This window comes from Manis javanica, chromosome 5, assembly GCF_040802235.1.
Source record: "Manis javanica isolate MJ-LG chromosome 5, MJ_LKY, whole genome shotgun sequence".
Lineage (NCBI taxonomy): Eukaryota > Metazoa > Chordata > Mammalia > Pholidota > Manidae > Manis > Manis javanica.
In genome coordinates this window covers 79,971,138-79,988,270 of record NC_133160.1, presented here as the reverse complement: position 1 = coordinate 79,988,270, position 17,133 = coordinate 79,971,138, and the positions used below count along the sequence as shown (strand labels likewise).

General features: G+C 34.7%; 1 protein-coding gene across 8 annotated transcripts in view; it reads right to left on the bottom strand.

The window, feature by feature from the left end:
- Nucleotides 1–17,110, bottom strand: part of ZGRF1 (zinc finger GRF-type containing 1) — a 72,886-nt gene extending 55,776 nt beyond the window's left edge. For 3 of the 8 annotated variants that reach the window (XM_037001197.2, XM_073237158.1, XM_037001201.2), the window contains exons 1-6: nt 16,900–17,102; nt 14,935–15,024; nt 13,657–13,737; nt 4,295–4,354; nt 2,735–2,914; nt 168–2,415 (exon numbers count right to left, since the gene is read on the bottom strand). In XM_037001197.2, the coding sequence (XP_036857092.2) occupies nt 168–2,415; nt 2,735–2,914; nt 4,295–4,354; nt 13,657–13,737; nt 14,935–14,955 (2,590 nt within the window). In that variant the 5' untranslated portion in view covers nt 14,956–15,024; nt 16,900–17,102. Of the gene's footprint in view, nt 1–167; nt 2,416–2,734; nt 2,915–4,294; nt 4,355–13,656; nt 13,738–14,934; nt 15,025–16,899 lie in introns of all 8 variants that reach the window. The other 5 variants (XM_037001198.2, XM_037001202.2, XM_037001203.2 and 2 more) reach the window with 3 other exon arrangements.
- Between the last annotated feature and the right edge of the window lie 23 nt (nt 17,111–17,133).

Sequence of the window (17,133 nt, the reverse complement as noted above, 5' to 3'; positions counted from 1 at the left end):
GAAAACTTAACTTTTTGCTAGACTATCCTCTATTAGAATTAATTTACCAAATACACATATTACCTACAAGAAATACTATATAATTCTTTAATGCAGCCTTCAAAACAAATACCTGCACATCCTTTGAGCTATACAGAGACAATCCAAAACAAATATGCCATTCTAACCTTCAGGCTTGCCATCTGGCTCATATGTCTGCAGAGTTCCTTGTTGTTTAAAGGTAGCAGTTTTCTTTCTCAGTATTTCCAAGCCTTCTAAAGCTGTACTGTATTCAGACAATGACTTTAAGAGAGAAATGTTGTTTACTAAATCAGAAAGTTCTAAAGAATTTCTAGCACTATTCTGGCATTGCCTGCTTTCTCCACCATCTTCTATTTCAATATGGTCATGGTGTAAACTTTTAATCCCTTTCAAATCTTCAAATTCAGGAATAGATGCTTCTGTGTCTTTGGGAATAGAATGTTTTTCTCCCAGAGGATAAAACAAAGAATTGGAAACTTGGCTATTTGATTTATCAAGCATAATACATTCTTCAGAGTGATTCTGATTGGCATTTAATAGTTGGATGCTGATGTCACTGCTAGAAGTTGATGGTAAAACCTGTTCATTGTTTTTGTCTAAGTCACTCCCCTGGATAAATGGCTGAGGCTTAACTTGTTCTGAAAACAGGTTGTTTACAGGAATGCAATTAGTGGCTATGTTTACAAAATGAGGAATATGTAAATTTGTGTTTATAGCTTTAGATTTATTTGAGAAGGAAGCAAAATCATAGTTAGTTATGACTTTTTGGATAGATTTATGAGCATCTTCCTTATCTACATATACATCATCAGTCCACTCTAAAGATGAGTCAAAATTGCCTAATGTATCACTATACTTCTTCTCTATTTCTTTTCCAGTGTTTCTAGCTTTCCAAGGTCCTGTGTCAAAACCTACATGCACTTTATCACAAAACTGTGATGGTAGGGTCTCTTTAGGTTTATTGCCAACAGATGTTAAGAGAGACAAACGTTCACTGCCAACTTCTTTACAGCTTGTATCTTTACATCCCTTTTGAACACATGAATTGATGTCATTAACCAAAGTTTCCTGAACCCAACCCTCTGAATCCTGGGAAATTTTGTTGCTTTCCTGTGATTCCTCCTCAGTGTCACTAGTTTCAAAATTGTTCAGATTAAAAGTCACCTCCACAAGTGGTTGTGTTGCATTATTCATGGACTCATGATTACCACTAAGGATTTCACTATCAGTATTGCTTTTAGAAAACATGTCAGCAATGCCATCAGAGATTCTAGAATTATCACTTAGAGAAGATTCAATTTTTGGATGATCAGATTCTGGCAAATATAACACTGGTTGTTTATACTTCTTTTCTGGTGTTCCATGTGTATTTCTCTCTTGAGCATTTTCTCTAATGACAATTGATCCTTTTATGCACAGCTGGTCATTTTGATTAACAGCTATTTTATTGTTTTCTTGACTGTCCAATTCTGATAATAAGGCATCATTTTCCACATTGCTACAGGTAACTGGTAAGCTGTTGTTTTCACAGAATGAAGGAATTTCTAACTTTTCTTCCTGATCCTGGAATTGATCATTATTATCTACTGACTTGTCTTTATTATACTCTTTTCCCTTTTCAGCACATGTTTCAAAGAACTGTATTCCTTTTTGTACCGAAAAGTCTTTCCAATCTAAATTTGTATCATCTCCCTGAGACTTGGGTTTCCTTAAATCATTTCCATCTTCAGTAGGATGCACAGGTGAACTCTGTGAGGGTAAGTATGTGGCCCACCAGCTTTTATTTCTCATGGTATCTTCTAATTGATGCTGGCAGTATAAACTTTCTGTGCTCTTCACCTCAGCACACTCTTCCTGTTCAATTAAGGACTTTGGTTTAGTAGGAATATTTGTACTTTCTTGAAGTTGTATCTGAGGGAACTGTTGTATAATTTCAGAATTTAGTTCCTTACACACGCTAGTTGATTCAGACTTAAGAAGAGCTAGTATCTGTGCTTTGCTTCTGATGTTTTGTGAAACTCCTATACAGTGAGATGTCAACCCATCTCTTTTCATGCCTTCATTAGTCAGTAAAGAATATGAATGCTTGTTTACAGAATTGATAGGAGGGCAAAAATAATTTTCCTCACATAGCATTTCTTGGTTAATCTTGAAGGATGGAGTACAGACAATTGAAGAAAAATTTCTCTCTCTGTTCTTATAAGTAACAATGTTCTCAGAGTCTGTTAGCATATTATTTATATCTTTCTTGCCAACAGTAGAAAACAAAGGAGGTGTGCTGTACAATGGAGAAAGAAAAACAGAGCCAAGTTTCTTAGCCTCAAATGATGCGGCTGATTCACCATTTTCTGTAATAACCATTTTCTTTGGCACTTCACGTGGTCCTTGAAAACCCTGAAAGTATTAAAACAATTTTTAGGTATTTTATTATTTATAAAGTAACTGTGAAATGAACTGGCTAAGAAAAAAAAGGGATGTGGGGTTTTTTTGCAAGGTAAAGTAATAATTAAGATACAAAGTTTGTTAAGTTAAAATGCAAACACTCATTTATATTAAGATTTGTCTAATTAGGGTTTACTTTCTGTCTACCTACCTAAGCATATACTGTAAAATGCTATTTAATGATAGAGTACAATAGCTTCAAAATTCACTACTTCTTGAAACAATTTTATTAACATATATATTTATCTATTATTTCAGCAGAGAAACTTACAGTAAACTTCCTTTTTAAACCAGCAGGCTGACATCCAAGGGATCGGCCAGATTTAAACCTTGAATTTAAATGTGGTGCTTCTTTAATGACATCCTCTTTAACAGCTATGCTTCCAGCAACTTTAACATCTTCAACTGTGATTAAGTATCGATCACTTTCTAAATCATCTCCGGGTTTCACCTAAATTTTAAAGAATAAATGTCAAAATCATATACATCTAATTTTTTGATTATGTATTCCAGTAAATTCATTAGCACTAGCAAGACACAGTGGATATTTAGTAAGCAGTTGTTGAATGAATGGCTCAGCAAGTAAATTCTTTACTTATTATTATGCACTAGTTAACTATCAACAAACACAAAAGAAGGTAGTAATACAAGAAAAATTTTTCTTTGTTTATTCAACAATATTTACTGGGAACCTATAGAAGCCCTTTGTTGCATGCTGGGAATACAAAAACAAGCATGAAAAAAATGCTTCCTCATCACAGAATCCACAAACTTAATGTAATCCTTTTAATGAAAGCTATTAAATATCAATTATATATCTTTTTTAATTAATGTGAATTAGATACATATTCATAATCACAAAATATTACTATAAATTTTTAGTTGCTTACACAATTGTATTCTAAAGAAGCACTTAATCACCTTGATAAAATATAGCACTTGCCACCATCTCTGACTGCAGCATAAAAACATGACCACAATAGTTGATAATACACAAAATCAGTGAACTATCACAAATAATGTGCTTAGTCTTTACTAATGAAATGATTTAAAGTGAAATAATAACAACAGAAGTTCCCCCCAATTAAGCATTACTAAGATAGTGATTATCCTAGATGCCGTATTGATAAATATAAAAATACCACAACCACTATTAATATCATATAAAATTTTAAGATTAAATACCATAGCCAAAATCAACCCAATGAATAAGAATATGTATTTTAACACTTCTGGAAATCACTATACTAAACTGTCAAGTACTTTGCAGAAATTATTTCTAATTTTCAGATCAACCCAATAAATCTATGATCTACATTTTGACACAAAGCTTAGGTTAAGATAGGCAGTAATTGAGTGTGGGAAATGAACCCAGAATAACCAACTTTAATATCCTTATTCTTTATACTAAAATATACCTTTAGTTCCTTTCCCTTCTTTTTTCCAGCAGAAGAAAAACAGAGTATTTGAGAAAATATTTTAAATATAATAGAATATTTCCAACTGTAGTTCTCTGCCTATCAAAACCACTTAATTGAGTTAGACTCCAGAGTCTCTTTCAAGGTTAAAATCCTAGCCCTACACTATAACTCTACGAGCTTGGGCAAGTTACTTGACCTTTCTGTACTGTACTCTTAATCTATAAAAATCTCAAGGTTGTGTAAGGATTAAATGAAATATTTTTAGCAGAGTCTAGCTAACAATAAATGCTCAAGAAATACTAGCTATAATTATTACTACTAGTACTTTAACCATACTATATTTAACAATATTCATAAGGAAGTAAAGAGATTTTTTTAACAATAACTTAAAGATTGAAACATTAAAATACCTCAAGGCACTTAAGAAATAAACTCTCCAGACATTCTCCTTTGTCATCATATAAAATTGCCTATATTAAAAACAAAATAAATGTTAAAAAAGAAAACATACTTCTGCTTCTCTTAAACATCTTCAATAGCAAATCAAAAATTGTTATATAAGTGAATCATAAAATGAAAGAATTACCCACTTTGTTAACTTGGATTACAAAATGCATTTATTTCAAATATTTATTAAGTATTCAGTCTGTGCAAGAGAATAAAGGCATACATGCATGAAAGTCAAGAACTTAACCCTACCAGGAAGATCTCATAATGAAATTGGGAAAAAAAAAGAATTGGAATACATTAGAGAGGGCAAAACAAGAGACAAGATCAGTAAAGGATTATTATAATGGTGTGGCACAAGGATCACCAGACGATTAGGGTTGAAATAAGTCATTAGCATTGAGATAACACAATTGCTTATCAAGTATAATGAATAAAACTTATTGAATGTGAGGGCTAAGGGAGAAAAAGGAAGCTAATGAGATTGTAATTTTCTGGTTTACTCCTTGGGTCTCTCTAGGCAGTCTTCACAGTAGTTTCTCCACTGGACTCTTAAATATCCCATCACTTTGGAAAAGTTTGGCAGTTCCTTAAGAGATTAAATACAGTTATCACATGGTCCTGCAATTCCATTCCTAGGTATATAAACACTGAAATGAAAATGTATGCATTCCCAAAAACTTGCACCAAATGTCCATAGCAGCATTATTCTTAATAGGCAAAAAGTGGAAACAATCCAAATGTACATCAATAAAGGAATGGATAAATAAAATATGATATATCCATACAATAGAATATTATTCAGCAATAAAAAGGAATAAAGTATTGTTACACGTTTCAACATAGATGAACCTTGGAAACATACTAAATGAACATATTCACAAAAGACCACATACTGCATAATTCCATTCATGTGAAGGGTCTAGAATAGAAACATTTGTTGAAATAGTATGTGGATTTGTGGTTGCTTAGGGCTGAGAGTTGGTACTCAGGAGTGACCTCTAATGAGTATGGAATTTCTTTTTGGGGTGACAAAAATGTTTTAAAATTAGACTGTAGGGATAGTTAATAAATTCTGTGAATATACTAATAACTGTCCAATTGTATACTTTAAAGAAGTAAATTGAAAAGTGAAATTAAATCTCAAAAAAGGTGTTAAAAAATTGGTATTTCCAAGGGCTCCTTTTCCCTCCATCCTTTTTTTTTAATATTAAGGCATCACCGATATACAATCTTATGAAGGTTTCACATGAGCAACATTGTGATTTCAATATCCACCCATATATCAAGTCCACTCCCCCTCAAACCCCCTTGCAGTCACCATCCATCAGCATAGAAAGACACTATACACTCACTACTTGTTTTCTCTGGGCTATATTGCCTTCCCTGTGAGCCACTTACATTATGGGTGATTATCATAATACCCCTTAATGCCCTTCTGCCTCCCTCCCCACCCACCTTCCCCAAGACCTTCCCTTTAGGAACTGCTAGTCCCTTCTTGGAGTCTGTGAGTCTGTTGCAGTTTTGTTCCTTCAGTTTTGCTTTGTTGAGTGAAATCATTTGGTACTTGTCTTTCTCCAATCTGGCTTATTCACTGAGCATAATAACCTCAAGCTCCATACATGTTGTTGCAAATGGTAGGATTTATTTTCTTCTTATGCCTGAATAATATTCCATTGTGTGTATGTGCTACATCTTCTTTATCCATTCATCTACTGATGGACACTTAGGTTACTTCCATCTACTATAAACAGTGCTGTGATGAACATTGGGTTGCATGTTTTTTTGAATCTGGTATCTTGTTTTCCTCAGGTAAATTCCTAGGAGTGGGATTTCTGGGTCAAATGGTTTTTCTATTTTTAGTTTTCTGAGGAACCTCCATATTACTTTCCACAATGATTGAACTAACTTACATTCCCACCAACAGTGCAGGAGGGCTCTCCTTTCTCTGCATCCTCGTCAGCATTTGTTGTTGTCCCTTTTTGATGCTGGCCATCCTAACTGGTGTGAGGTGATATCTCACTGTGGTTTTAATTTGCATTTTCCTGATAATTAATGATGTGGAGCATCTTCTCATGTGTCTGCTGGCCATCTGAATTTCTTCTTTGGAGAAGTGTCTTGATTTCCTCCACGCATTTTTCAATCGGGTTATTTACCTTTTCGGTGTTGAGGCATGTGAGTTCTTTATACATTTTGGATGTTAACCCCTTGTCAGGTATTTCATTTATGAATATATTCTCCCATACTGTAGGATGCCTTTCTGTTCTACTGATGGTGTCCTTTGTTGTACAAAAGCTTTTAAGTTTGATGATATCCCATTGTTCATTTCTTTTTTATTCAATCAACATATATATACATATTTTTTTTGTATCATTAATCTACACTTACATGAGGAACATTAATGTTTACTAGATTCCCCCCTTCATCAAGTCCCCCCCACATACCCCATTAGTCACTGTCCATCAGTGTAGTAAGACGCTGTAAAATCACTACTTGTCTTCTCTCTGTTGCACAGCCCTCCTCGTGATCCCCCATTATACATGCTAATTGTAATGCCCCCTTTCTTTTTCCCTGCCTTTATCCCTCCCTTCCCACCCATCCTCCCAGTCCCTTTCCCTTTGGTAACTGTTAGTCCATTCTTGGGTTCTGTGAATCTGCTGTTTTGTTTCTTCAGTTTTTCCTTTGTTCTTATATTCCACATATGAGTGAAATCATTTGGTACTTGTCTTTCTCCACCTGGCTTATTTCACTGAGCATAATACCCTCTAGCTCCATCCATGTTGTTGTAAATGGTAGGATTTGTTTTCTTCTTATGGCTGAATAACATTCCATTGTGTATATGTACCACATCTTCTTTATCCATTCATCTACTGATGGACACTTAGGTTGCTTCCGATTCTTGGCTATTGTAAATAGTCCTACAATAAACATAGGGGTGCATCTCTCTTTTTCAAACTGGAGTGCTGCATTCCTAGAAGTGGGTAAATTCCTAGAAGTGGGATTCCTGGGTCAAATGGTATTTCTATTTTGAGCTTTTTGAGGAACCTCCATACTGCTTTCCACAATAGTTGAACTAATTTACATTTCCACTAGCAGTGTAGGAGGCTTCCCCTTTCTCCACAACCTCGCCAACATTTGTTGTTGTCTTTTGGATGGTGGCGATCCTTACTGGTGTGAGGTGATAACTCATTGTGGTTTTAATTTGTATTTCTCTGGTGACTAGCGATGTGGAGCATCTTTTCATGTGTCTGTTGACCATCTGAATTTCTTCTTTGGAGAACTGTCTGTTCAGCAACTCTGCCCATTTTTTAATTGGATTGTTCACTTTTTGTTTGTTGAGGTGCATGAGCTCTTTATATATTTTGGATGTCAAGCCTTTATCAGATCTGTCATTTATGAATATATTCTCCCATACTGTAGGATACCTTTTTGTTTTATCAATGCTGTCCTTTGCTATACAGAAGTTTTCCCACTTGATATAGTCCCACTTGTTAGTTTTTGCTTTTGTTTCCCTTGCCCAGGGAGATATGTTCATGAAGAAGTCGCTCATGTTTATGTCCAGGAGATTTTTGCCTATGTTTTTTTCTAAGACTTTTTATGGTTTCATGACTTACATTCAGGTCTTCAATCCATTTTGAATTTACTTTTGTGTATGGGGTTAGACAGTGATCCAGTTTCATTCTCTTACATGTAGCTGTCCAGTTTTGCCAGCACCATCTCTTGAAGAGACTGTCATTACCCCATTGTATGTCCATGGCTCCTTTATCATATATTAATTGACCATGTATGTTTGGTTTAATGTCTGGAATCTCTATTCTGTTCCACTGGTCGGCTCTGTTCTTGTGCCAATACCAAATTGTCTCAATTATTGTGGCTTTGTAGTAGAGCTTGAAATTGGGGAATGAGATACCCCCACTTTATTCTTCCTTCTCAGGATTGCTTTGGCTATTTGGAGTCTTTGGTGGTTCCATACGAATTTTAGAACTATGTGTTCCAGTTCGTTGAACAATGCTGTTGGTAATTTGATAGGGATTGCATTAAATCTGTAGATTGCTTTGGGCAGGATGGCCATTTTGACAATATTAATTCTTCCTAGCCAAGAGCATGGGATGAGTTTCCATTTGTTAGTGTCCTCTTTAATTTCTTTTAAGAACGTCTTGTAGTTTTCGGGGTATAGGTCTCACTTCCTTGGTTAGCTTTATTCCTAGGTATTTTATTTTTTTGATGCAATTGTGAATGTAACTGTTTTCCTCGTTTCTCTTTCTATTAGTTCATTGTTAGTATATAGGAAAGTCTCAGATTTCTGTGTATTAACTTTGTATCCTGCAACTTTGCTGTATTCCGATATCAGTCCTAGTATTTTTGGAGTGGAGTCTTTAGGGTTTTTTATGTCATCTGCAAATAGTGACAGTTTGACTTCTTCTTTACCAATTTGGATTCCTTGTATTTCTTTGTTTTGTCTAATTGCTGTGGCTAGGACCTCCAGTACTATGTTGAATAACAGTGGGGCCATTTGTTCATTTTTGCTTTTGTTTCTCTTGCCTGAGCAGATGTGTTCATGAAAAAGTTGTCCATGTTTATATTCAAGAGAATTTTGCCTGTTTTCTTCTAAGAGTTTTATGTTTTCATGACTTATATTCAGGTCTTTGATCCATTTCAAGATTACTTTTGTGTATGGAGTTAGACAATAATCCATTTTCATTCTCTTACATGTAGCTATCCAGTTTTGCCAACGCCAGTTGTTGAAGAGACTGTCATTTCCCCATTGTATGTCCATGGCTCCTTTATCGTGTATTAATTGACCATATATGGTTGGGTTTATATCCGGGCTCTCTATTCTGTTCCATTGATCTATGGGTCTGTTCCTGCACGTGTACCAAATTATCTTGATTACTGTGGCTTTGTAGTAGAGCTTGAAGTCAAGGAGTGGAATCTCCCCAGCTTTCTTCTTCTTTCTCAGGATTGCTTTGGCTATTCGTGGTCTTTGGTGTTTCCATATGAATTTTAGTTCGTTGAAGAATGTTGTTGATATTTTGGTAGGCATTGCATTGAATCTGTACATTGCTATAGGCAGCATGGCCATTTTGACAGTGTTAATTCTTCCTATCCAAGAGCATGGGATGTATTTCCATTTATTGGTATCTTCTTTAATTTCTCTCAAGCTGTTTTGTAGTTTTCAGGGTATAGGTCTTTCACTTCCTTGGTTAGGTTTATTTATAGGTATTTTATTCTTTTTGATGCAATTTTAAATGGAATTCTTTTCCTGATTTCTCTTTCTGCTAGTTCATTGTTAGTATATAGGAATACATCAGATTTCTGTGTATTAAATTTGTATCCTGTAACTTTGCTGAATTCAGTTATTAGTTCTAGTAGTTTTGGGATGGATTGTTAGTGATTTTTATGTACAGTATCATGCATCTGCAAATAGTGACAATTTGACTTCTTCCTTACCAATCTGGATGCCTTTTATTTCTTTGTGTTGTCTGATTGCCATGGCCACGACCTCCAGTACTATGTTGAATAAAAATGGGGAGAGTGTGCATCCTTAACGTGTTCCCAATCTTAGAGGAAAAGCTTTCAGCTTTTCACTGTTAAGTATGATATGGACTGTGGTTTTGTTGTATCTGGCCTTTATTATGTTGAGGTACTTGCCCTCTATATCCATTTTGTTGAGGGTTTTTATCATGAATGGATGTTGAATTTTGTTAAATGCTTCTTCAGCCTCTATGGAGATGATCATGTGGTTTTTGTCCTTTTTGTTGATGTGGTGGATGACATTGATGGATTTTCTAATATTGCACCATCCTTGCATCCCAAAAATCTTACTTGATCATGATGGATGGGCTTTCTGATGTATTTTTAAATTTGGCTTGCTAACATTTTGTTGAGCATTTTTGCACCTATGTTCATCACAGATATTGGTCTGTAATTTTTTTTTGTGTGTGGTGTCTTTGCCTGGTTTTGGTATTAGAGTGATACAGGGCTCATGGAATGAATATGGAAGTATGTCCTCTTTTTCTTTTTGGAAAACTTTAAGGAGAATGGGTATTAGCTCTTACCTAAATGTTTGATGAAATTCATTGATGATGCCATCTGGTCCAGGGATTTTGTTCTTAGGTAATTTTTTGATTACCAATTCAATTTCATTGCTGGTGATTGGTCTGTTCAGATTTTCTGTTTCTTCCTGGGTCAGCCTTGGAAATTTGCATTTTTCTAGAAAGCTTCTATTTCTTCTAGGCTATACAATTTTTTAGCATATAATTTTTCATAGTGTTCTCTAATAATTCTTTGTATTTCTGTGGTGTCCATAGTGATTTCTCCTTTCTTGTTTCTGATTCTGTTTATGTGTGTACACTCTCTTTCTTTGTTGATAAGACTTCTCAGGGGTTTATCTATTTTGTTTATTTTCCTGAAGAACCAGCTCCTGGTTTCATTGATCTTTCTATTGTTTTATTCTTCTCTATTTATTTCTTCTCTGATCTTTATTATGTCCCTTCTTTTACTGACTTTGGGCCTCACTTGTTCTTCTTTTTCTAGTTTCATTAATTGTGAGTTTAGACTGTTCATTTGGGATTGGTCTTCTTTCTTGAGGTAAGCCTGTATTTGCAATATACTTTCCTCTTAGAACTGAACATTAAGTTAGGACCCCAATCAAACTAAGTTTATAAATTTGAAAAATTTATAAATTGAGTTTGAAGGTTTAAGATTCAAGCTGTAAGTTTTTCTTTGAGTTTTGTTTTAATAAATGTTATTTTAAAAATAATAAGTAACCTTTCTATGTAAAAAGCTTCCCTTAGTAATAACTTTATGACAGGTATATAGAACAAGGACAGAATATGGAGAACTTTAACTGCTAGGTTGAGGAGTATGGATGGAGATCACCATCTTGTCAGTATGCCCTATATACTCTTAACTCATCTGTAGTAAATTTTTTCTTTTAAATTAGAGACTGTTTTAAAGAGAGACAATAGAATGATTAGGACATAGGCTCTGGAGCCAAAAAGCCTGGGTTTATATATGTGTCCTCCACTTTAGCTGTGAGAGTGGTGGTAAGCTACTTCACCTCTCTGTGCCTCAGTTTCCTCATTAGTAAAATAAATATAAAGCTCGTACCTAACAGGAGAGTTATATAGAATTAAGGAATTTGAGACATTTAAGCATTTTGCCTAGCATATAGTAAGCACTTAATAAGTTTTTTAAAAATATCAAATTGGGGGAAGGTCAGAAGGGTGAGGGGGGTGTCCCAAGGTACAAACTTCCAGTTATAAAATAAATAAGTCCTGGGGATGTAGAGTACAGCATGGTGACTATAGTTAATAATACTACATTACATACTTGAAAGTTGCTAGGAGAGTAAATCTTAAAAGTTTTCATGGAAGACAAGTAATGACTCTGTAGCATTTTACTACACTGATAGACAGTGACTGCAATGCGAGGGTGAGGACTTGATAATATGGGTAAATGCTGAAACCACAATGTTGTTCATGTGAAACCTTCATAAGATTGTGTATCAATGATACTTTGATTAATTAAATTTAAAAGTTCTCATCACAAAGAAAATAAAGAAAAACATTTTTGTAACTGTATGGTGGTGGATGATAACTAGACTTATTGTGGTAATCATTTGACAATGTATACCTATATCAAATCATTACATTGTTCACCTGAAACTAATATAATGTTACTTATCAATTACCACTCAATTTCAAAAATATGTAAATAAAACAGATTGCTCTCCCTAATGTGGATGGTTCTCATCCAGTCAGTGGAAGGCCTGAGTAAAACAAAAAGGCCAAGTAACAAAAGAATCCTCCTGCCTGCCTATCTTTTTCCTGTCTTCTGACTCAAAGAGAAACTCTTGGCTGTTGCCTGCCGAAATTTACACCGAAACTACATTATCGGCTCTTCTGGGTCTTGTGCTTGCCACAGATCTTGGGACTTGTCAGCCTCCACAATCACATGAGCCAGTTCAGTCTCTCTCACCCTTGCTCTCTCTCTCTCCCTCTAGAAAATATGTTACATATGTATAAATAGTACCTAACTAATAGAACTATGTATATATAGACACATATCGAGTTATATTAATATATGGAGGGGCACAAAGGGAGAGAAAGATTTATATATCTTTATATATCTCTTTGTAAGAGCACATAGGACTGAGTCCTAAGTACAAATGTAAAGTTTGGGAAGAGAAAGAGACCAAAGAAAATATTTAGAAGTGGTCAGTAAGCAACATCAGAAGAGTGTGGTATCACAGAATTTAAATGAAGAAGAGGTGTTGTGAAGAAGGGAGAAAGCAAGAGTGTTAAACAAGGTAATGAGAACTGTTAAAAGGAGAACATTAACATTTGGTAGATGGAGATAACTGGGGGTGGGAAAGAAACCCACAAGGCAGGATACTGTACCTAATAGTGAAAGATCACCCTAGTAAATAAGTTTTAAAACTAATAGGTCCATCACAATCAAAGTGATGGATTCAAAGAAAATTTCAAAATAGAGGAGTAGAATTCTCTACATAATTTCAGGAGTCTGCAGCTTTTCTAATAATAGTATGTCAACTCTATAGGTACCACTTAACTCTGAGCATTACTGTGTTAGAAACATTTTAATAGGTAGTTTTGTTTGTATAGTTACTCTTATTGCCTACCAAGAAAAAAATGTGCCTAAATTATGAAAAAGTTTCATAGAAAATCAAGTTTAAATTAAAGGAAAATCAAATAATATTTATTCAATCTTTATAATACACAAATTAATCATTGTGATATGGAAATCATTTTACAACTTCTGCTCTCACATTATGTCAGCTTATGGACATATCTAACATATTATCATCTACAGAGTTTTCTTTTTCTATTTTTTTCAATTTTATTTATTTTTATTTTTTGGTTTCATTAATATACAATTACATGAGCAACATTGTGATTACTAGATTAACCTCATTATCAAGTCCCCACCACATACCCCATTACAGTCACTGTCCATAAGCATAATAAGGTGCTGTAGAGTCACTACTTGTCTTCTCTGTGCTATACTGCCTTCCCTGTGTCCCCCTCTGTTATGTGTGCTAATTGTAATGCCCCTTATATTCCCCTTCTCCCTCCCTTCCAACCCACCCTCCCCAGGCCCTTCCCCTTTGGTAACTGTTAGTCCATTCTTGGAGTCTGCGAGTCTGCTGCTGTTTTGTTCCTTCAGTTTTTTCTTTGTTGTTATACTCCACAGATGAGTGAAATCATTTGGTACTCGTCTTTCTCTGAGTTTTCTTAATATTCAGTCAAGAGGCAAGAAACTAGCTCTTGGACTCTGTAGTGAACTGTTTTGCACTTACTTTGTTTCCTAAATGAGTGGTCTTCAGAATTCCATCTTGCCACACTTTTGACTTCTTCATCTTTTGATGAGTATATAGAACCTTATTTTAAAAAGAAGAAACATACATACTTATATGTATGAAATGTCATGTGTTTTTATACCCTTACTACATACAAAAAATACTTAACACATCTTTTATTAAAATGAAAGCACAGATTCCATAAAAATAATAACAGAACATCAACCACAAAAAACAAACTAGGTCGTAAAAGCCAAGGGAGGGGGAAAGGAGAGGTAAAATCTAAGGAAGAAACTGAAATGTTAACTGAGCAACAAAAATAACTTCAAAAAAATAATATTCTTAGTAATTCTGAGCTTTCTATTCATTGGAAAGGGAAAAATTTGTTGTGTCACACTGTAACTATAATCTGTACAGTTCTCAAGCTATAGTCCAGAGACTCCTGGAGATCCCCAAGACTTTTTTAGGAGTCTGTGGGGTCAAAACTATTTTCATTACATTATTTGCCTTTTGCTTTTATTCCTTTGGCCATGCATTGTGAAGTTTCCCAACATTACGTGTATGTGCAATATTGCAAGACTCAATTTCAGACTGAATGCAGAAACAGATCTGAGAATCTCTCTTCTATTAAGTCAAATATTAAAGGGATTTGCAAAAATTATACAGCAATGCTACTCTTTTCAGTACTTTTTTCTGCTGTTAATTGTTTTAGAAAGTATAGCTATTTTCATAAAAGTGTATTTATGTTAAGTATAATGGGTTTATTAGTTTTAGTGAATTAATAAATATTTTTAAATTTTGTTTTCATTTCTAGTATGAAAGACATCCACAGATATAAGCCTCAGAATAAAAAATTCTTAGGAGCCTTCAATAATTTTTAAGAGTACAAAAAGGTCCTGAGATCAAGCAGTTTAAGAACCACTAAACTAGACAGAAGAAGCATTACAGTTCTTCAAGAGAAAGAAATCATTTCTTGGTCCCAAACTTTCAGAGAATTTGTTTCAGAGGACTCTGCTTAACAAACATGAATAGTAGGCAAGTGACAGGGCTGCCAGATAAAATGTAGGGCAATTTGATACATACATACTTACACTAAAAAATTACTCACTGTTTATCTGAAATTCCAAAGTAATTGAGCATACTACTTTTAGGTTTTGGGCTTTTTGTTTTGTTTTGTTTTGTTTTTTTATTTTGCTAACTCGGTCAACCCTAGCAAGACATTTGTGAAATACGGAAGAAAGGGAGAAAAAGGAAATAGTAAAAACTAGTAAGACTTACAATAAATTCTTGGTTTTCCATTGTTTCTTCTGAAGTTAAAAACCAATCAGGTCCAGAAAATAATAGTGGTTATTAAATTATTTATATTACCTAAAATGAAATGGCAAAGAAGATTCAACACTGATGAAAAGAATAACTATCAAATGCAATTTTTTCCCCCACAGATTCTTGACCAGAGAGGAGAACTGAAGAGTTCCAAGACTATGTAACTACCAAGGGAACCTCAGGTGTAATCAAATTCTACTGGGAGCACATTAAAGTGACACCACACTGTGGAAAAATAATTTGTCAAGTAAAGAGAAACTAAATAAAATATTCAAAATAATTAGTATTCTGTAAACCTTTTTCCATGTGCCTTAATATGTATCAGTAAACATGATTCCTCTCTCCTGTGAACACTTGGTTCCCTTGAGAAAGTGGTTCAATTTTTCAAGTTTTCTGAATTGCGATGGTCAGCACAAGATGGTCCCCTTGCATTTTAATTTTTTTTTACATCTTAGTCAATATATAGCTAGATACCATCACAGCATCTAGTACTAAATATACATTATAAAGCCTCTGCAAGGAAAAAATCTTTTCAGTATCACTGCAATGAGTACTGTAGTTATCCTGTGCTATTGGATAAAACTGTTACTATGGGAAAATTTACAGACCTAAAATCACTGATGGTGAACTGAAGAAGTATAAATATAGATGCCAAAGAAAACTACTCTTTTTTCTAAAGCAGTGGTTCCAAAATATGACCCCTGGACCAACAACATCAATATCACCTGGGAACTGGTTAGAAATTCAAATACCATATATACTCACAAATACCATAATACCATATGATACTATGTCATACAGGGATAGATACTTTACATATAATATCAGTCTCATAATTCTGAAGAGTAGATATTGTCGTCACAATTTATGGATTAAGAGTCCAATATTCACTAATTAAGGACTACTAATATACTACTTAGGAATTGCAAGATAAACTCTACATTATTTTCCTAAATTAGAGATATTACTTGTAGGATTTACTATTTAAAAGGAACTGAGGAGGTCCAAACTCTCATAAGTGGTAAATTAGTTTTGGGATGAAACCTCAAAAAAGAAGGCTAACTGGATTTTAAAATATTTAGAAAGCCCTAATTCTTACATTCAAAGGAGAGTTAACATCCCTTTCTTGTCATTAAACAGGAAAAATGGTTTTAGCCATCACCATCATATATTTAAGTGAAGTGCAAGGATAAAACATTTTCTGAAAGTCTTCATCTACCCACATCTATCAAACAATTCAAGTCTTGACCCACCTCTAAAGGGTGAAAGTTTAATGCGCAAAGAAGTTTTTTAAGTGGTGCTCTGATAGTGATGCCTGATAACCTGGCATCACTATCAGGTTATCCGATACCTGATATCAGAGACCACAGATGCTCTGATAATGATACAAGTACAGACATACCTACATATCTACACAGATATATATACATATATATATATATATACACATACGTTATTGTGCTGCTTCACACATTTATACATAATATTTCGTGCTCTCACCAAAATAAGCACCATTCTACATGTTAAGAACGACAAGAAGTTTTTGGTCCTTCTGTTTTGGAACAAGAAGGATCTTTCGAATCCCTAAAAGGTTCACAGGCGTAAAAAGTTCAAAAGCACGAACTGAACATCTTGTTTTAAAAAACCATCCAGTCCAAATAACCAAAAACAAAAGAAGCTCGCATTTCATTTGCCAAGATTCTAATTATCATGATTTCTGTGTAACCAAATGACAGTGGAGACTTAACCCTTTGTCAGTCCCTAAAGACAAACAGCTAAGTCCTCTCTGGTCTTCACACGTATGCGGAAACTGCAAAGAAGGGGCTGGGAAAAGCAGTAAAAACGAGGCACTAATTATTAGAGAGTCCCAACAAGCTGTGATTGTCACTACCCAATCCTGGTTACAGGCTGCATCCCTACCGGTTAGCTTCCGGGAGAGCAGACTCTTTCGTCCCTTCGCCCCAAACCAGTGACGCTGCTTCTCGCTCAAATCCCCCTGTGTATCCACCTTCACTCCCCGAAAACACAGGAACCAGTTCACTTCACCTTTCCATTACATAGAAATCCACTTTCGAATTTCTCCCGCGAAAGACTGTGACGTCATTAGCCCGGGACCGTAGCACATCAGGACCCACTACTTAGACCGCCCTCCAC